The following is an 18206-nucleotide window of genomic DNA, read 5'->3' on the forward strand; positions in this document are numbered from 1 at the left end:
CGCTCTGTAGGTCTGACTCCCTCGATTTGGTTTGGACTAAATCTGGGATTTAAAGACTAAACCGATGCACAAATTACCTCTGTACTGAAGGAAATATCCTTGTTTTCCTGAACCATTGTGGGATTGCTGGAGCTGAAAGGGAAATCTCTGTTTTGGCTGGAAGAAAACTAGAGATTGCTGCAGCTAGTTGCAGAATTAAGTTGACGCTCAGAGAATTTGCGTAATCCTGGTTCGGGTAAATGTTCCTGGCTGTTTTTGGACATGTTGGAGGAAAAGAAGGCAGTCGGATCTCCGCAGGAGAGAAAAACTTCAAACATTAGCAGAAAGAAAATCCAGAGCTTCAACGCAGGAAACGGCAACGTTGCCTCAACCAACGGCAACGTCAGCAATCATCCACAGAGGTGAGAGATGAAGTGTCTTTCTGCTAGAATGCTTGTTTTACTAAAGTAGATTACAGCTGGTGTCATGATTTGTTAGAACAGGTAAACTGAGAAATAATAAACTGTTAATAGTAAAATAGAAATGCACCAACAGAACGAGCTGAAAATGAGATTTGATCATTTCCTGAATAAAACATGTTGCTAATGCTAACATCTCAGAAATATAGCAGCACGGTTTACGTCTGCCTTCATGAAAATGATCTGAAGAGTAAAAATGAACATTGATTATGTTGCTATAGAGCAGAACTTCAGTTTTAAGTTTCTGAGTCGCCTGATTGTTTATTCTGTGAATCAATGAAAACTGTTTCCTGTTTGGAACCGAAAAACCTGAAGAATCAGTTCAGTCATTTAGTTCGTTAGATAGAACCGTTCATCCATCCATCCATCCATCCATCCATCCATCCATCCATCCATCCATCCATCCATCCATCCATCCATCCATCCATCTATTCAGCCATCCATCCATCCATCCATCCATCCATCCATCCATCCATCCATCCATCCATCCATCCATCCATCCATCCATCCATTTATTCAGCCATCCATCCATCCAGCTATTCATCATTCATCTATTCATCAATCCATCCATCCATCCATCCATCCATCCATCCATCCATCCATCCATCCATCCATCTCCATCCATCCATCCATCCATCCATCCATCCATCCATCCATCCATCCATCCATCCATCCATCCATCCATCCATCCATCCATCCATCTATTCATCCATCTATTCATCCATCCATCTTATTTACTATTTTAATATTTTTTCTCTCCTGGATAAATTAAACATTCCCGTTGGTCCCCAGATATTTGATCAGGAAAACAGAGAAAAGCTTTTTCTCACCAGAGCTAATTTCAGTTTAGCTGTAAAGCCTTGGTGACATCAGTCCCAAAGTGGGTCTTAATGGGTTTCCAGACAGCCCAGGGTTTAGTGAGGCGTTTATTACTGCGGGACAGATTATGATCCCTTAGGCTCACACAGGATGACAGCAGTATAAACACAAACCTTTTTATTTTCCAATAGAAAGTGTGTGGAAAACCAGAGGCTCACAGGCCTTCGTAATGTTCGGACTTACATAAATTCATTTACAGACGACTTTGTAACAAACATGGCCAATAAAGACGTGTTTTTAACTGATTTATTCTCTGTTTTCAGTAAAACTGTATGAGAAGATGTAACTGGATGTGGTTCGAGATTCTGCAGCTGCAGACTGATAAAGTTGCATTTTCACACCCAACGCAAAGGAACGAAACTGAGACTTGTTCATGGTGCTAAACTTACACCAGTGTAACCAGTGAAGCCAAACCAGCTGCATTAGGGGCTGATGGCCAGCTGAAGGATGGCATCAAGAAACATTTATCACCTGGACTTCTTAGCTGATAAAAGTCTGAAACTGTTAGTTAAAATCAAGAGTCAAATTCTCTGTTGTTGTCGATAAATACAGAAAATTTTTCTTAATTGGTTTTTATCACCACTGAGAACAAAGGTGCAATAGGGCCATGTTAGATGGAAGACGGAGTAAATTTCTGCCACAAACCTCAGAAATTTTGAAATTAAACTAAGAAATTTTTGAGTAAAAAACGTGGAAATTTCTGACCTTGAAAAATAAGTTTAAAAAAATCAAAAATTTGCAAGGAATAATCTAAAATTTTGAGGTTAATCTCAGAATTTTTCTTTTAAAAAAAACAACCAAATTTCTGAATTTGAAAAGTTGAGAATTAAATAAAAAATCTCACATTTACAAAGCTCTCAACATTTTAAAATTTTCTGGCAATTTTTGACTTTTGGAGCTCATATCCTTATTCTTTCTAGAAAATTTCTTAGATTAATCTCAAAACCTCAATGAGTTTTTCTCTGGCAAATTTAAAAAATTTCAAACTCAGAAATTTTCTCTTTTTTTGTTTAAAATTACTATTAATCTCAACATTTCTTAATTTTTCTGGCACATTCTTGACTTTTGAAACTCAGATATTTTCATATTTTTTCTAAAAACACTTCTTGATTTTAATCTAAACATTTCAGTTTCGTCCAGCAAATGTTCTACTTTTTAAATCATGTTTCCACGTTTTTTTCTGGGAACATTTTGAGCTTATTCTAAAAAACTATTTTTTCCCCCCCCAACTTCTGAAGCTCAGAACTTTCTACAATATTTTGTGATATTTCCATATTTTGTTTTTTCTAATGCTCCGTCGTTGTTTAGCGACTAACGGGTCCTTCAGATTAAAAACTCCCTGACTTTGAAACTACTTTGACCCACATTTAGCCTACACGCCATATGACCAATCACCTCGTAAAATCTTTTATAGCGTTTCACTCGTAGCGCTGCGGCTCAGCAGATGTAACGGTAAATTCAGCTGCTCCCTTTCCTCCATTTTCTACTTTCCTGTCACTGAACAACTCATTTTATCAGTTTTTATACCTTAATCTAGCCAGACTTTGTCCTGCAGTTCACACCATTGTTTAACGGAGTCCCGTTCCCCACCTGTCGACCGTTAGCACCTTAGCATGGCGTTCCTGGCGAGCTTCGCTCAGTCTGGCTGATGTTACTGGTTACACTGGTTTAAGTTTAGCGTCATGCATCATGAGAGCCTGGGGAATGTTTCTGGTCAGCTGACTGATTTTTATCTTTATCTGACAACATTATCACAGCCTAATAATAATCCCTATGTGGCCGAACATTAGAAATTACATGGCGTCTATTTTTATGATTCCAATTAATGTGCATTGTCCCTACCAAATAAATTTAGTTTAATTAAAATACATTTTTTTTTAAATCACTGTATTTTTTACAGAAAATAGAGTGAAATTTTTATATATAGTGTGAGTTTGGGGTGAGAGTTCAACAAGACCTATTTATACAAGACAAGTGAAATAATCTGCCAGTGGAAATTGTATTTTTTTAAATAAGTATTAAGGAATAAGTTACTTAACATACTTCCTCTATCTTGCTGAAAAGTTACCTATTGGTTAGTTTTGTCTTATTTGAAATTCACTAAGATGTTTGTACTTGAAAATACTTGGTAAGATTTTGTATTTATGCATTTTTTACTTTCTCTTCACAACTACCATTTTATTTTCCACATTTAATTGCGCTAAAACCCCCCACAGAGTTTTGTAGTTGCTGAGTCACAAAGTGTGGACAACTTTAAGGGAGTGAATATACTATTTCACTGTTAATTCACACCAGAACATCCTGACTGCCTTCAGAGTTCAGTGACGCTCCGATTAGCTGGTCACTTTGTGTTGGAGTCCATTTGTTCAACCGGCTGTGAAAACGTTTCTAGGTCAACCAGCCTCAGAATCAGGTTGTTCAGTGTGATCAAACCGGACAGAACCTCAGAGTTTAAAGCCAAAGATTTCTGACAGAGAGGTTGAAAACCCTGCAAGCTTTTATATTCGTCAGCATCTTTTGGAGTAAAAAGAAAAATCTTCCTCCATTCATTTATATTTTTAGCTTCTTAAAATAGCAAATGTCTCAAGACTTGGTTGCCGTATCAGTGGAAAACAGTTTCAGAGTGTGAGTGAGCCTGAGAGATGAAGACGTGATGAAAAGTCTCAGCTGTAAGCGAAGCTCTGGTCTGATGATGTAACTCAAACGGGGCACAAACTCACCGCCGTTACGTTATCTCCTACGACGATTACTTTCAGCTGTCACATTCATTATAGCCCCCTGTGAAGATGGACTGGAGATATTTTTTATGATTTCAACTTAGAGGAGTTTGTTTTTGTCATTACTGAGTGAAATTTGAAAACTACTGAAACTACTAATACTATTAAAAATGTAATGCTGTAAAACATTTGTTTGGGTTTTTGGTGATTTGGAAAACCTCAAATGAATCCTTTATAATAAACGTAAGAAACAAACATTTACCCTGAATTACAAATTGCATGTGAAAAAGAGATAATAAAAAGCATCTTTAACTGTTTATTTATGCATTTTAAACTTTTTTTTTAAAAACTCTATTTTTATAGCACATTTCAGCAGCAAGGCATTTCAAAGTGCTTTACATCAAATCAAACACAAAAACACAATGCAACATAGAATCAACAATAACATCAAGCCAGATTCCGTCAATAAACTTGCAATTGTTTACGTTTCAAATGCCGTATCTGTCATTTATCTGGAATGATTTACGTGTGCACAGACAATCTTTATAACTTTGCTATTTTATAAAGCAAAGTTAGAAGAAAACAAACATAAATGCTTATATTACATGCTATGCTAGTTTTAGCTTAATTTTTAGCATTTTCAAATGTATTTTTCATAAATATTTATCATTTAACATTGTACCTGTGCATATAGTTTAAAAAAAAAAATTATGTGTAATAAATTATGTAAAATTTTAAATAGCTTTTCTTGATCAGACTAGATCAAATCAGATTAACTTTATTTTAGTAAATTTACAACATAACAAAAAGTAAACAAAATAAAATACCACTTTACAAACAAATAATTTGGTTTGTTTATCCTTGCATACCATAGATTCACCAGTAATGAATCATATCTACTGCTCATATACATACTTACATAAATAAACATTTATTTTTAAGTATACAGCTAGCATGGGAGCTATTTAGTATTTTCTTTGCTAGTTATTTCACCACAGGTTATATTTGTCTAACACTTTTATGGTGCTTTTTGTGGCGTTGTAAACATGTACAAGCTAAAATCTGAGCTCCAGAAATGCAGCCTTGTGACTGTGAACTTGAAACGTCACTTTGACCTCAATGTAGCAACACTCGACCTTTAGATTTAGATTCAGCTAGGTCAAACCAATTCAGCTCTAGTTCAGATATCAAACATTCAGCATTTTGTTTAGTTAAAAATCCACATTATTTCTAAACAGCTGTAAAAATACCAATTATTGATCATTCATGCAGTTTCATCACTAATCAACGGTTTCAGTTTGATCCAGACTTGTGTATCCAGGCCTCGTGGTGCTGAGTGACGGCGGCTCTCTGTCTGAGCCGGACGTGATTTATTTCCATCAGCGCTGATTAAACCTAAACTCTAAATGCCCTTCAGCACACGGCAGGATTAGATTCCTCAGCAGGCCCAGTAAACCTCGCTTTTATACTTTTGTCCAACAATCCTTAATTTAAGATCAGCCATAAATATTCTCCCAGTCATTTGTCGAGAACATATAAGCTGGACGGGTGATAAAGTGGCAGAGCCGCAGAGAGATTTACGACCAAGACATGTGTAGCAGTGGCGTATGTCTGGTGTGGGTTTCAGTTTGGACTTCACGTCCCGAGTGCATGACGATTGAAACTCATCCGCCTGTTGCTGGGCATGTCAACGAAGGGCATGGACTCCAAGAAACTGCTGAGACAACAACATGCCCATGTGACATAAACTGGGAACTGTCGTTGGGGCAGAGAAAGCAGCTGAAAGCTGTGAGGTTTTGCGTCAAGCACAGAGACTGATCAGTGTTCATTATTTGTATTTTTTAACGTTACTGTATTTAAAGGGGCAGTGTTATGTATTTTCAAGGCGTCCAGTGTCATTTTGCTACCGATTTAACCTTCAGTTGTTATAAAAAAAATATTTATATATAAAATATGGGTTAAAAGAAATTTCACTTCATAATTTAATGCATTGAAATTGGGCCTCTGTCTATTCAAGAAACTCCTGCTCTTTCTGAAACTCCGCCTTCAAGAAGTTAATCCAACATGGCTCCTCTAGTAATCCTTTAATAACGTTTTAATGAACTCAACGGGTGAACAGTTCCACCAGGTGATTGCTAATTGCTTCTGGCTAGTCTGAAGGAGCAGCTCTGTGAGGCGGAATGTCAGAAACTGCAGCTCTGAGGAGGAGCTGTCCCTCGAAGGCGGAGCTAGATCCACCCAGACATTTTGTATAGCTGAATGGTTGCCATAGAGCTTAAAGGATTTCTTAAACACGTACCAAAGAATAGCAACACTCCAGGTATGTTTTTGATGAGGGAATAATATAATAAAATGATGGCAAGCTAAAAGAAAAGAGTCGATTTTACATAAGACTGTCCTTTGAAAGAAGAAATAGGGTCACCAAAGCATAGAGAATAAAAAATGTGTTTTTGTTACATTTAGATCTAGATTGTCCGTACAAAAGGAAATGTTATTTCATGATGTAACATGAGAAATTTGCTACACCAGCACAACAACGTGTAACTATGCCTTGCATAATTGATTATTTTTCATTTTATAACATTAAAGCCACAAGTTTTAGTGGTTTTCTTTGGGACTTGATGTGTTTCACCAACAGAAGTTGTGATATATGTTTTTACTCACTCCCCTGAGTCAATACTCTTTATAACTTCCTTTGGCTGAAAGTTGTTTTGCATATCTAGAGACTTAAATCTTTGACTGTGCAAACCAGCTTGAGCTCAGTCAGCCACCGATTCTAACTGGATTTAGGTTTGGACCTGTCGGCCATCTTAACAGATGTTGAGTATTAGCTGGATTTATTCTGAGGTAAAATTACACACACTCGGATTCTATCTACGAACAAGGTGCTCTTTAAGGGACTTGGATTTCATAGAAGAGTGACCAAAGAGGAATGCAAGAGCAGGCCACACTTTTCAGTAAAAAAAAACAACAAAAAAAAAACATATTGAAAACCATGTTTAATTTTCCTTCAAGTTCCCAATAATGTGCCAATTTGTGTTTCTGTCTTATACAATACACTAAAGTTTGTTGTTGTATGTGACAAAAAGGGTGTCAATGCTTTTGTAAATATAGTTTTCATCTTTTAATAAGCCAATTGCCACTACTAATTTATTTATGAAGCACTTTAAAACAACAACAGCTGTGACAAAGTGCTTTACAGATAAAATCAATGAACATTCAAAATATGGAAAGGACAAAATGAAAACACTGCACACTTAAAAGCAAGAGCCTTTGTCTCCTCTGCACTTCAATTTAGACCTCAGTACCTACATAACACCACTCATATTTACTTTTTGAATACAATTAAAACGACAGAAAGTAAAAAGAGCTAATCAATCAGTTTAGATTTCTTTTAAATAATGTAAAGATACTGACAAAATGTTGAGATGATGACAATATTGATAAAGAAGTCAGTGTTTTGTGGTTGTTTTAACAGAGATTCGTCCGTTCGGACATATGCCATCTCAGCTCTGAGGTCACTGAAACGAGCCTCTGTCAGAGTAGCGATGACAGCTGAAAATAAACTGAACTTCTTTTGGCTCAGCCTCTCCTTCCAGACACACAACACCTGCGTTCTGCCAGTCAGCTGTTGTGCTGCATTCAGGTGTTAAGCCCTTTGGTCCAGGAGAGGGGATGAAGAGGATATATTAGTAATTTGCAGCAATACCCATCAAAGAATAATCCGTTAATGAAAATATTCATCAACGCTGTTTGATTAGCTGTTGACTCAACAGTGTATAAAGTCAATAGTTTATCAAAGATATGGAGCTCATATGCAACAGTATTGATGTTTTGCTTAATACAGCTGGGAAAACTGGGAATGTTTTGAAGGATTATGGAGCGTTTGGAATTATTTTACTGACATAAAACAAACCAGAAAACAACTTTAAGTGTCAAACACAAGCTTTTCTCTAAGTTTCTCTAATTTAAGACATAATTTTATATATTTTCTGCTCATTAAGTTAATGACAGCTTAGTTTTTTTAAAATTTAAACCAGTTTTACTATAAATAAATTACAATATGTTTGCACCTTTGCATGTGTACAGAGGTCTGACTAAGCTGCAATTTGATATTTTTACTGAAATTACATATTAATAAAATAAGAAAACTTTTGGGTAGTTGAATGTTTAAATATATTTATGTATTTATTTTTCCCAATAAAAATCGAGTCATGTTTTCTAAGTTTGCAGATCTGACTTATGAAGTGCAGTTCTTGTAACATTGTTTTATTTAGGAATCTGTCATTTAAAAAATGTTTATGTGTAGAAGACAAGTAAAAAGACAATTTGACTGCTGAACTAATTAAAATTTGTTAGGATTCTGAAATTAAATTCTGAGATTATAGAGAGAATTATTTTTTTAGATTTTTTTTATCCATTGTGTTCCAAAGAAGTATAGAAAAGAGTATTATTTTTACATGCTCCAATAAAATAGTCTTTAAATCCATTCAGTACAAAGTAATTTTAGTGCTATAATCTTGTTTAATTAGAAGATACAAGCTTAATTTAGGATGTTGGGAGGCTTGTCAGAGAGTATGTCTGCACCTTTCCATGACTTGAGCGAGCCGACTAAAAATGAAGAGAAGGTAAGGGTTGACTTTTTAAGAACAGCTGTTGTAAACAGTGAAAGTGGTACTGTATGAAACTTGTAGTGTTAAATTTAGCCATTTGGCAGAAAGGTTTGGCAAACTGTTTAAATATGAACAAAATACCACTTAGTCGCCACCCAAACACCGCGACAGTCAGCACATCCCGTCGTGAATATGGTGCGACATTTCTACTTGGTCTTTAACGGTTGGACTTTTACTCTGGAGGGAACCAAAGCGGAAACACGAATCGTTCTGCGCCTGTCTGTTCACTCGTAACCTGGCTGCCTGCTAACAGTCGGAGAAGCTAATGGAAGAACCTAAAATATCACTTTAATCGATCAAAGGAGTCGTTTGGAGTTCGTGAAAAGGGAAACTGCACACTGACAACGAGTGGTATGTACCTAATGTTGATGTAAAAGCGGCGAACGGTGAGAAAACGCTGTTTTCCCTGTTAATCTGGAACGGTTTCCACAGGCCTAGCAGGCTGAAGTAAACGTCTGCAACAACATATGCCAGGTTTTTGGTTAGGACCCCTACATATCTGCCATCGTTTGTATTTTAATAAAGAAAAAAAGAAAAAACGGAATCGGCTGCGATCTAATTTAAAATGCACTGAGGTAATTTTAACGTTTTCGAAACGTAATTTCGCTTTTATGTTGTTCTGAACTTCGTTCATGAGAGGATTGTTGGTGTTGAAGATAGAAGTATTTTAGGTTAAAGTTGGGGTAAATGCGGCGTAATACGAAGACCCGGAGACCTGCTTCCCTCCACTATTAGATGGGCAGCTTTGACAGCATCTTTCTTCCTTCACGGCTCATTGATGCTGGCTAGCAGGTTTCCTGTTTGTACCGGAAGCACCCGAGGGCCCATCGGTTTGCTGACCACTGCACCGGCTGTCCTGACCTTCTCCTCAACTCTATCGCAGAAAGAAAAAAAAAAAACATGGCGAACTAATAGGAAAAAATCAAAACAACAACAAAAACCACTCCAATTCTAATTTTATTATTTTTATGGCTGTCACTGAAACTGAAGTTAATGAAACATGAAGTAATACAAAAATATATACATGAAGGACAAGATTATAGCTTAAACATGGTGTGCAGTTACCAGAAATACTGTACTCTGATAAAAGGAATATGGATCTGAGTAAGATAATTTAAAAAGAAAACTGTGTCTCTATTTACAAGATGCAAAAAAAGCAACAACAAAAAATAGCAACAAAAAACAAAAAAATCAAGATGAGTGAAACTGTTCAAATAAGAGCTGGAATGTAAAAAACACTTAATTAGTTTGTTTCATATCATATATCTTTCTGGGAGGAAGGATATATGATAACTCTTCTTTGTGCACTTCAGATGCATCAATGGATCTCTCTAGTTCAATCAGCTGCTCCCAGTTTTAGTAATCCCCCAAAACCTTGTCAAAAATTTAAAAAATCCTCCCAATCCAAAACCAAAGGGAAAATTAGTTCAAATATGCAATGGCTCATCCAGAATAATTATGGGCAGAGGTCTTCAAAAAGAACAACTCTGACTAACGGAGCAGAGCTACTCCAATATGCTGTTACCATGAACGGCACAATACTGGAATCAAAAGCTCAATTTAGTTGCAAAATGTTCAGTTAAATACTTATTATATCACAGCATTTATTCCATTCATCAATCCATCCATTGTTCAAACAAACTTATCCTTGCATGGTTGTAGGGAAATTCCCTATTTCCAGGGGTCGTGAACTCAAGCAAAAGTGTTTTCAAATTTCTTCATTCAACTAAATAAAAAGCAGCAATTATTGCCATTGAAGCTTTTGGTCCTAGAAACATATTTTGTGTACAAGGGGTGCCTGTGGCTCTACCAGAGATGCTGAAATTAGATACTTTTCCTTTGGTGAATGAACAAAGCCCATTGGTACATCACTGTGATGCAGAAGAACTACTGAAGAGGGCAACAGAAATGTGCCCCATGGTGATCCAAAGAAGAAACAGACTTTGGGTACATTCACACTAGGCCTGTTTAGTTCACTTTACTCAAACTCCAGTTTGTTGGCTTAAAAAGTTCAGCTCATTTGGGGAGGTGATTGTGTAATGCAGACCAACAAAGCAAACTCTGGTCCACCTACAAACCCAGTTTTTGGCTCAGTTGAAGTGAATTCTGGTGCATATGTATATATGTGACTGTCAATGGGACCAGAGATTGCTCCAAAAGCAGGAAGTGGGCTATAGCGCAGGGTATTTTAGGTAAATCCAACAAAAAACAACGGTTATATCTAGCGCTTATGAGAGAAATGGCTTGTGGTCTTTTGCCAAAGACAAAAGAGAAATCCTACAACTGCTAAAATGTGACATAACTCCGTTTTTGTTGACTTTTCCTGAAGAGAGAAGTTGAACTCAGTGTCATCTTGTTGTATCCTTCAGTGGTTCTTGGTATAGCACCACGAGGAGGGGAACAGGTTGCTCATAGTGTTTGGTTCTTTTGACACAGTGTAGTGTGAAAGCAAACTGCGGCAGGTGAAAATGGAACAAATTTTGTAATTTTGATCCTCAATCGAACCGAGTCTACCGGACTATCAGGTGGGAAAACACCCTTTTGTTTGTTTTTGCAGGTTCATCAATGTAATCCTTTTTTTGACATCTGATCTTCTGAAGATGGAGTCAAGATGATAAGTCATCAGCAGAATCAATTTGGGTCATCACTACTTCAGAGGCTTACTTGTTTTATTAGATCCCCCAAATGTCTCCTGATTCAGCAGACTGTTCGATTTAGTGCAAGACTATATGTCAGATTAGGTTTAATATGTTTCAAGAAAGAAATATTTAATTAGCATTTTGACTTTGTATGTGACAACTCTGTTGATTTGTTCCTCTTTTTTAATAGAACATTTACTCTGGAAATCACCATCTTGGAAGTTTTGTTGCAGTACATCGGCTTCCCAAGAATGTACCGTAAAGACAGAATTTTGCAACCTTAAAACTGATTATACAATGAAACGCCCCTTAGTGTACATGTTGTTTTAAATTAAAAGATCAAATCAATTGTCTTCCATCTATTCGGGATCTTCTGTGGCAGTGAGCTTTTATTTTTTTAACTGTTTCTTTTGTTACTATGGAAATGGTCTCTAGTAAACAATTGTGTCTTTGTGTCTTATAAACTGCTATTCAAGTGTTTTCTGTACCATATCTGTTGATATGTTCTGTAAGACTTGGAAAATATATTGTCAAGATGTCTGTGTTGCCAACAGAAAAGTTGGCTAATGGACAGGAAACCTCCAATTGATGGATTTCATTCGGCTACAAAGCTAAAGTCTAGCCCCAGTCATTAACCTTGTGTCTTTGTTCTTTTAAACTTTGCAGCTTTTCTTTGCTTTTGGAGAATTGTGCCCCGTATCCTGCTCCAGGGGTCTTAACAACCCCACTTCTCAGCGGGCTTCCTGGGAGCGCACCACTGACAGGAAGGCAAGCTGCTTCTTTGCAGTTGGCCCAGCTGAAGGCTCAGCTAGCATTAACACAGATGAACAATGTTCTCGCTATTTGTGGCTGTGCTCCAAGCTTGACATCAAACACCCATATACCTGCTCTGGGATTGCCCACAAAACCACCTTCGCCAACTGCTGTGGCCATCAATCTCCTGAACCTTCTGAAGATTGCCAACACTATGTCTCATCAGATGTATAATCCCTTTGCCCGTGGCAAACAGATGCCATCCCAGGGACCTTATGGACTCTCTGGTGGGCAAATGGAGATGGATCCTCGGAGGCCACCGCCTCACTTTGGCTCTGGCTCCAACTTCAGCTCTTCTGGATCTTCTGATCTAACCCGTGGACTCTCTGGAGGACCTATACCGTCCATTATGTCTTTACCAGGAAACTACAGACCCGAGAGGAATAACATTACAGTAGATGAAGACATAGACAGATGTTTGGACTTGAATATCAGTAGAGCCAGGGAGGAGGTGACACAAACTTCCTCAAGTCAAAATACCCAATTTACTAACATTCAAAGAGACATATTTCCTTCTTCAAACAAAGGAATACCTTCATATTTGACATCTCCTGCTACTCTAGTAAACAGATCCTTTACTGTGGACAGTAGTAACAACAGTTTGGACTGGTTGCCTATATGCCAGAGGGGTTCGGAGGAAGAGTCATCAAAAAAATATTCATCAGCGTCCTCCAGCTTCCTAAGCAGTGGTGCAAGTCTTTTCAGTACCTCCAGTGAAGGAAAACATATGTCATCCACTCCAGGTTTGGGTGACTATGACATAAATATACCAGCCAAGTCTGTGCCTCCTCCGGAGCCCATTCGCCCCAAGTATACTTCAGAATCAGCCTCTAACATCCTCCTGCACTTTGGTCTTGAAAAAGAAGATTTGGAACACCTGATCTCTTACCCTGAAGACCAGATAACACCTGAGAACCTGCCTTTCATTCTAAGGCAAATCAAGCATGATAAAGAAAAGAAAGCTGCAACTGCTGCTCAATCCAAACCCTACAGTGCAACTCAACCCATCAGAAGTATGGGTGAAAAGGACAAGTATCTACCTTCCATAAGAACAGGGTTCAATTCAGATCAAATATCATCCACTGTTCTTAAACCAAGTAAAGTGATTGATTATGGACACACTGGTAAATATACCACAGGGGTTGGGAATGAAGGTGGAAGAACTATTGGCAGTTCAGCTGTGGCCGGTGCGGGTGGAAGTTTGTTGTGTACTGACACTTTCAAACCTAGCAGCCATGTCAGAGATCCACTTCAAAGAGGCCAGGGAGAGCTGAAAACTGGACCAGTTGTCTCTTCACATAGCCAGATGAGTTCTGTCTCCACTGTTGACTCACTGAAGAGCCCTGTGGCACCATCAAGCAGTGATCTATCTAAAAAATTGGGAGTCCAAACAAGTCAAAACTCAACATCGCTCTTCCCATCTTTCGGATTGCTGAACAAAGACACAGAATTAAGAGTACTCAAGTCAGAAGACCCCAAAATTCCTCCCCCAAAGCAGCCAGAGCCAGCTCGCCAGGCATCCACTCAACCCCAGCCATTCAATCCACCCTGTAATTTAAGTCGTGGAGTTCATCCTGGGCGTCCTGGCCTTGTGCTTATTCACAGTAACGACTCTCACAACAATAATAAGCGCAAAACTCAAGGTCAAGGATTAAAAGCTCCTGAACAGATGAATAAGATACAAGCACAACAGCAGCCAATTCAGCAGACTCTACAGCATCAAGGACCACCACCACAGAAGCCACAATTTCAAAGGCATCTGCAGCCGATTCCGTCGGTACAACAAGGTCTTCCTGCTTCCATGCAACCCCGGTTGTCTCTCTTTCCAGTTGGACCTGCTCTACCTACACCAGCCCAAGTTCCAATCCGTCCTCCTCTTCCTATGCCAGCCCCAATGCTACTTCGTCCCTCTATACCTACACCAGCCCAAGGCCGGATGGATGCTATGCCTCGCATGCCACCTCCAGTTTTCAAAGATCAGACATCAGTACCAAAGATGGGTCCGTCTAAACTACCAACACCGGCCATGATGCAGGACTACGCCGCAGCAACACCAAGAATATTTCCTCATACCTGTTGTCTTTGTATGAAAGAATGTACCAATATGAAGGTGAGTGGAAGAAATTGTTCTCCTTACATTTAGGACATTGTTGGTGTATGTTGGAGATTCATCCTGATTTTCAATATAAACTGACATGTTTATGTTTGAGAAAATATCGTTTTTAATTGGAGCATGAGTTGATTAACATAGACTGTTATAAAACATGAACTATTGTGAATATCAAACCACAGAAGTTATTGTTCAACTTTTCATGGTTAACAACCCTGTTCCAAACTAAAAGGTATGTACGAAAATGTTACGAGCAATACTTCTTTATTGATTTCTAAAGTTCCTTTGTGGGATTTGCAAACAAATTTGATCACCTGAAACTAGTCAGGAAACATTTTGTATTAGATTGATATAGATGTTTAAGTGGCATGAAATGAATGTTATTGGACTAACAATGCTTGTTGTGTAATAACATGTATAAATCTGCTAAAAATGCGGGGGAAATGTTTTCTTGGACATTGAGAAGAACAAGATGGGTTTCTGCAGTAGTAAAGGATCAATGGAAGATGCAAAAAGTTTTTATTTTTTACCTCCAACATATTTAGTTTTTGAAGGATCTTCAGGAGAAGCTGTTTCTAACTCCTGGGGTTAAGACCAAATACCTTTTATTTATTCTGTTTTTTTCTCCAAGTAGCACATTTGATCTTACCCTTTTTCTGGTTCCTCAAAGGAACCAGGCTTCATTAGACACATTGCAGTGTAAAAGAGGACCACATCCGCCGAAAATTTTACAATCTTGGTCCCCAAATCAAACCAAGTCTACCGGGTAATCAGGTGTAAAGAAACCCTTAAATTTGTCTTGGAAAGACAGCAGATCTGATTAACAGCCATTTTTTACAGCTCCGCACTTCTCTCTTTCCAGTGGGGTTGTTAATGTGCAAATTCCAGTAAGTGTCAGAGCACAGCGTCCTTTATCGTTCTTGTATACATCATGACCAAATGTTAGTGATTGGGTAAAATCAGATCCAATCATTGAAAACTTCAACAGAGTCCAGCAATTGTTGAGGGTCTAGATCTTCCGTATGAACCAAAGTATAAAACAAGGGTCTGGTTTTTACCAGGCTATCTTCAGACAAACAAACCACCATTTTTATTTTTTTGTTTGCATAATATGTCTTAAAGTTGGACATTCTGCCTCTCTTCTTTTTCCTATCAACCCCTCCCTTCTCAAGCTGTTTTTTCTTCCTTGAATTGAACATTACAACGATCCTGATGGGATTTAGGAGACTCGAGATATTTCAAGACCTAGAAGATTGAAGAACCAAACGATGGAAGTTCCCAAAGGCTTCTTGTCATCGTTACAATTCTGTAAAACCTTTTTGATAAAGATTGTATTCTTGATGATGTTTTATTTTTGGATTTGGGTTCATGCAGTTTTGTTCCCTTTGCTTTTATTTCTGTATCCTTGTTCTTTGTTTAGTAATTACTAAACTTGGTAAAACACTGTTTTATTGTCTGAATAAAACAAAGGTTTTGATGAGTCCATGTTAGGTTTAATAACAGTGGTGTTTTAATACATCTGTTTGTTCTGAATAGGACTGGCTCTCCCACCAGAACACCAGCCTTCATCTTGACAGCTGCAGACTGCTGAGGTTACGGTGAGTTTAAAATAAACTTTGCTTTCACTCCATAATTTCCCACTGTGTTACAATAAAAATTGTTGTTCCAAAATAGATATATTTTGGAACAACAAAGTTCCAAAGTGTAGACTGTGTATACCACGTAGTCTCACATAACTATGTGGTATACACAAAGAAATCAGAAATATGTTCATGAGGTTGTTGCCCAAATTTAATGTTCCTTCAGTTGAAGACCACATTTTCGAACAACTACAAATTGGTTTTAATCATTCCTAAGTCAGTTGGTTTCTTGAGTTGCTGTCTTAATATTGGAACCTTATCTCCTTTTGATTTTAATTGTTTTTATTTTTTTCCCCCCAAAGATACCCTGATTGGGATGGGACTACACTGGAGTTATTGAGGTAACTGCTGGATTGTCGTCATAGTTATGACATTTTGTGATCGTTCTCCTTTTCCATTTTTCAACCATTAAATTGGTCATAATTCTCCACAGTGGTCCGGGTAAAGGTACCCAAGCCTCCCCCACAGTTCTTGGCCAGAGTTTCCATGAGACTCGTTCCCATTCCCTCAGCCCTCATCGCCAACGTGGATCAGAGGATGGCAAGGAAAGTCCACACCACCATTATGGGTCAGAGAGTAGAAGACAAAAACGTAGCAGCCGCTCTCGATCACGTAGTCCACAACGCCATCATTCCTCTGATGGTCAAAGAGAGAGACGAAGTAGCAGATCGCCACATACTTCCAGACACTCTCGCAGGTTTTTCTAAAAATATACTAATGTTTTTTTTAATATATATATATAAGTATATATAAATGCCATAAAATGTTGTAAGTCAGCTATAATTGATCAATTGTTTCTTTTAGGTCCCGCTCTCGTTCCTATGATCGCCCAACCTCGTCTCACCACCGCTCACGGTCAAGAAGTTACGAGAGGCGATCGCCTCCCAGGAAGAGGGAAGCCAAGCGGTTGTCACCAAGGAGAAGCTATGAGCGTCGATCATCTCCAAGAAGAAGCGATGAGAGACACTTGTCACCAAGGAGAAGCCGTGAGTTGCGGTCACCAGTGGAGAGATCTGCACCTCAGCATAAGAGGTCCAGAAGTGCCGACAGACTGGCTAAGAGACTCCTGGAAACAACAGGTCTGAAGAATGCCCAAGATATTTTACCTTCAACTTTTAATCAATGAGTATATTCTTGCTGGTAAATCACAAATTCTCATTGTTCTTCTAGCTGTCCAATCTCTGTCCAAACAATCTAACCTGGAGGCCATGGTTAAAACTCTGGCTCCTGCGTTACTGGCTGAACTGGCTAAGATGAAGTCCTCTTCCAACACAGAGAAGAAGACATCTTCTGCTAAATCATCTAAAGCCACTTCCAGCTGTCCAAAGAGTGGGAAAAGCTCTTCAGCAAAGCCCATGGTGAGTTTCATATGACAAATTGATATGAAGCCTTGTTTTATGTTTACTCTGACTTTGGGCCGTGATTCTTCAAAATAAAAGTCACAGAGAAGAAGCAATCAGCTTGCATCTCCTTAATTAAAACGAATGTGCGAAGGTTTTATAACTTGAGACTTAACAGTGCTTAAGATGTTTTTTACAAAAAAAGAAAAAGATTGCTTCATGTTTTTGTCTTTTTATTTATTTTCCTTTCTGTTCAGTCTGCTGAGTCCTTATCTGCTGGCAAAGTGAGGCTCTCCAGCGTTTCCGCTTCCCTTTCCCATGATGACATTTTTGATGCCTTGGAGAAATTTGGAAAAGTCAAAGAAGTGATTATAGCCAGAGCATCACTACAGGTATGTAGTATACATCTAATTAATTATTTTCATGACCAACAATGTGTTGATATATCCAAAAAGTAGATGAATGGGATAGGTGGCCATAATTTGACTTGTACATTTTATTGTTTAATTTTGTCTGTACCTGTAGGCAGTCATCCATTTTGAGAAAGAGGCAGATGCAGAAAAACTGAAGAAATTACAATGCTTGCAAGTGAAAGGATTGACTGTCTATGTTGACAAAAAAATGGTAATTCGCTTTCTCCTTTGCTTCACAAATTTTCTACACTCAGTAACAGCACTGAATCAGAATCAATGTTATTTATTTACAGAATGTTGTTTCCAAGAAGCCTCAGTCGGTGCAGAAGTTGGCTTCACAGAAGTAAGTTTTGCTCACAGTAACACTCAAGTTGAACTATATAAAAGACTTAAGGTTGGTTTTGATAAAGCTAGACTACTCAGGTCCAACATTAAAAATATTAGCCTCAAAATATGTTTGAGTTTAAAGTAAGAAATCAAGATCAAATAATGTGCTATATCAGAATTAGCTTTAACTTAGGTTC

The 18206-nt window shown here is 38.0% G+C and overlaps 1 protein-coding gene across 2 annotated transcripts in view; it reads left to right on the top strand.

Annotated features, from left to right (window-relative positions):
• Nucleotides 1-18206, top strand: part of LOC122820052 — a 30022-nt gene continuing 11816 nt past the window's right edge. The window contains exons 1-10 of one of the 2 annotated variants that reach the window (XM_044097218.1): nucleotides 1-401; nucleotides 12033-14289; nucleotides 15826-15887; nucleotides 16232-16270; nucleotides 16363-16626; nucleotides 16734-17008; nucleotides 17100-17287; nucleotides 17527-17661; nucleotides 17795-17893; nucleotides 17976-18025. In XM_044097218.1, coding sequence (XP_043953153.1) covers nucleotides 262-401; nucleotides 12033-14289; nucleotides 15826-15887; nucleotides 16232-16270; nucleotides 16363-16626; nucleotides 16734-17008; nucleotides 17100-17287; nucleotides 17527-17661; nucleotides 17795-17893; nucleotides 17976-18025 — 3509 coding nt within the window. In that variant the 5' untranslated portion in view covers nucleotides 1-261. Of the gene's footprint in view, nucleotides 402-8882; nucleotides 9079-12032; nucleotides 14290-15825; nucleotides 15888-16231; nucleotides 16271-16362; nucleotides 16627-16733; nucleotides 17009-17099; nucleotides 17288-17526; nucleotides 17662-17794; nucleotides 17894-17975; nucleotides 18026-18206 lie in introns of those variants that run through there. The other variant, XM_044097219.1, reaches the window with a different exon arrangement.

Source organism: Gambusia affinis, linkage group LG18 (genome assembly GCF_019740435.1).
Source record: "Gambusia affinis linkage group LG18, SWU_Gaff_1.0, whole genome shotgun sequence".
NCBI classification, from domain to species: domain Eukaryota; kingdom Metazoa; phylum Chordata; class Actinopteri; order Cyprinodontiformes; family Poeciliidae; genus Gambusia; species Gambusia affinis.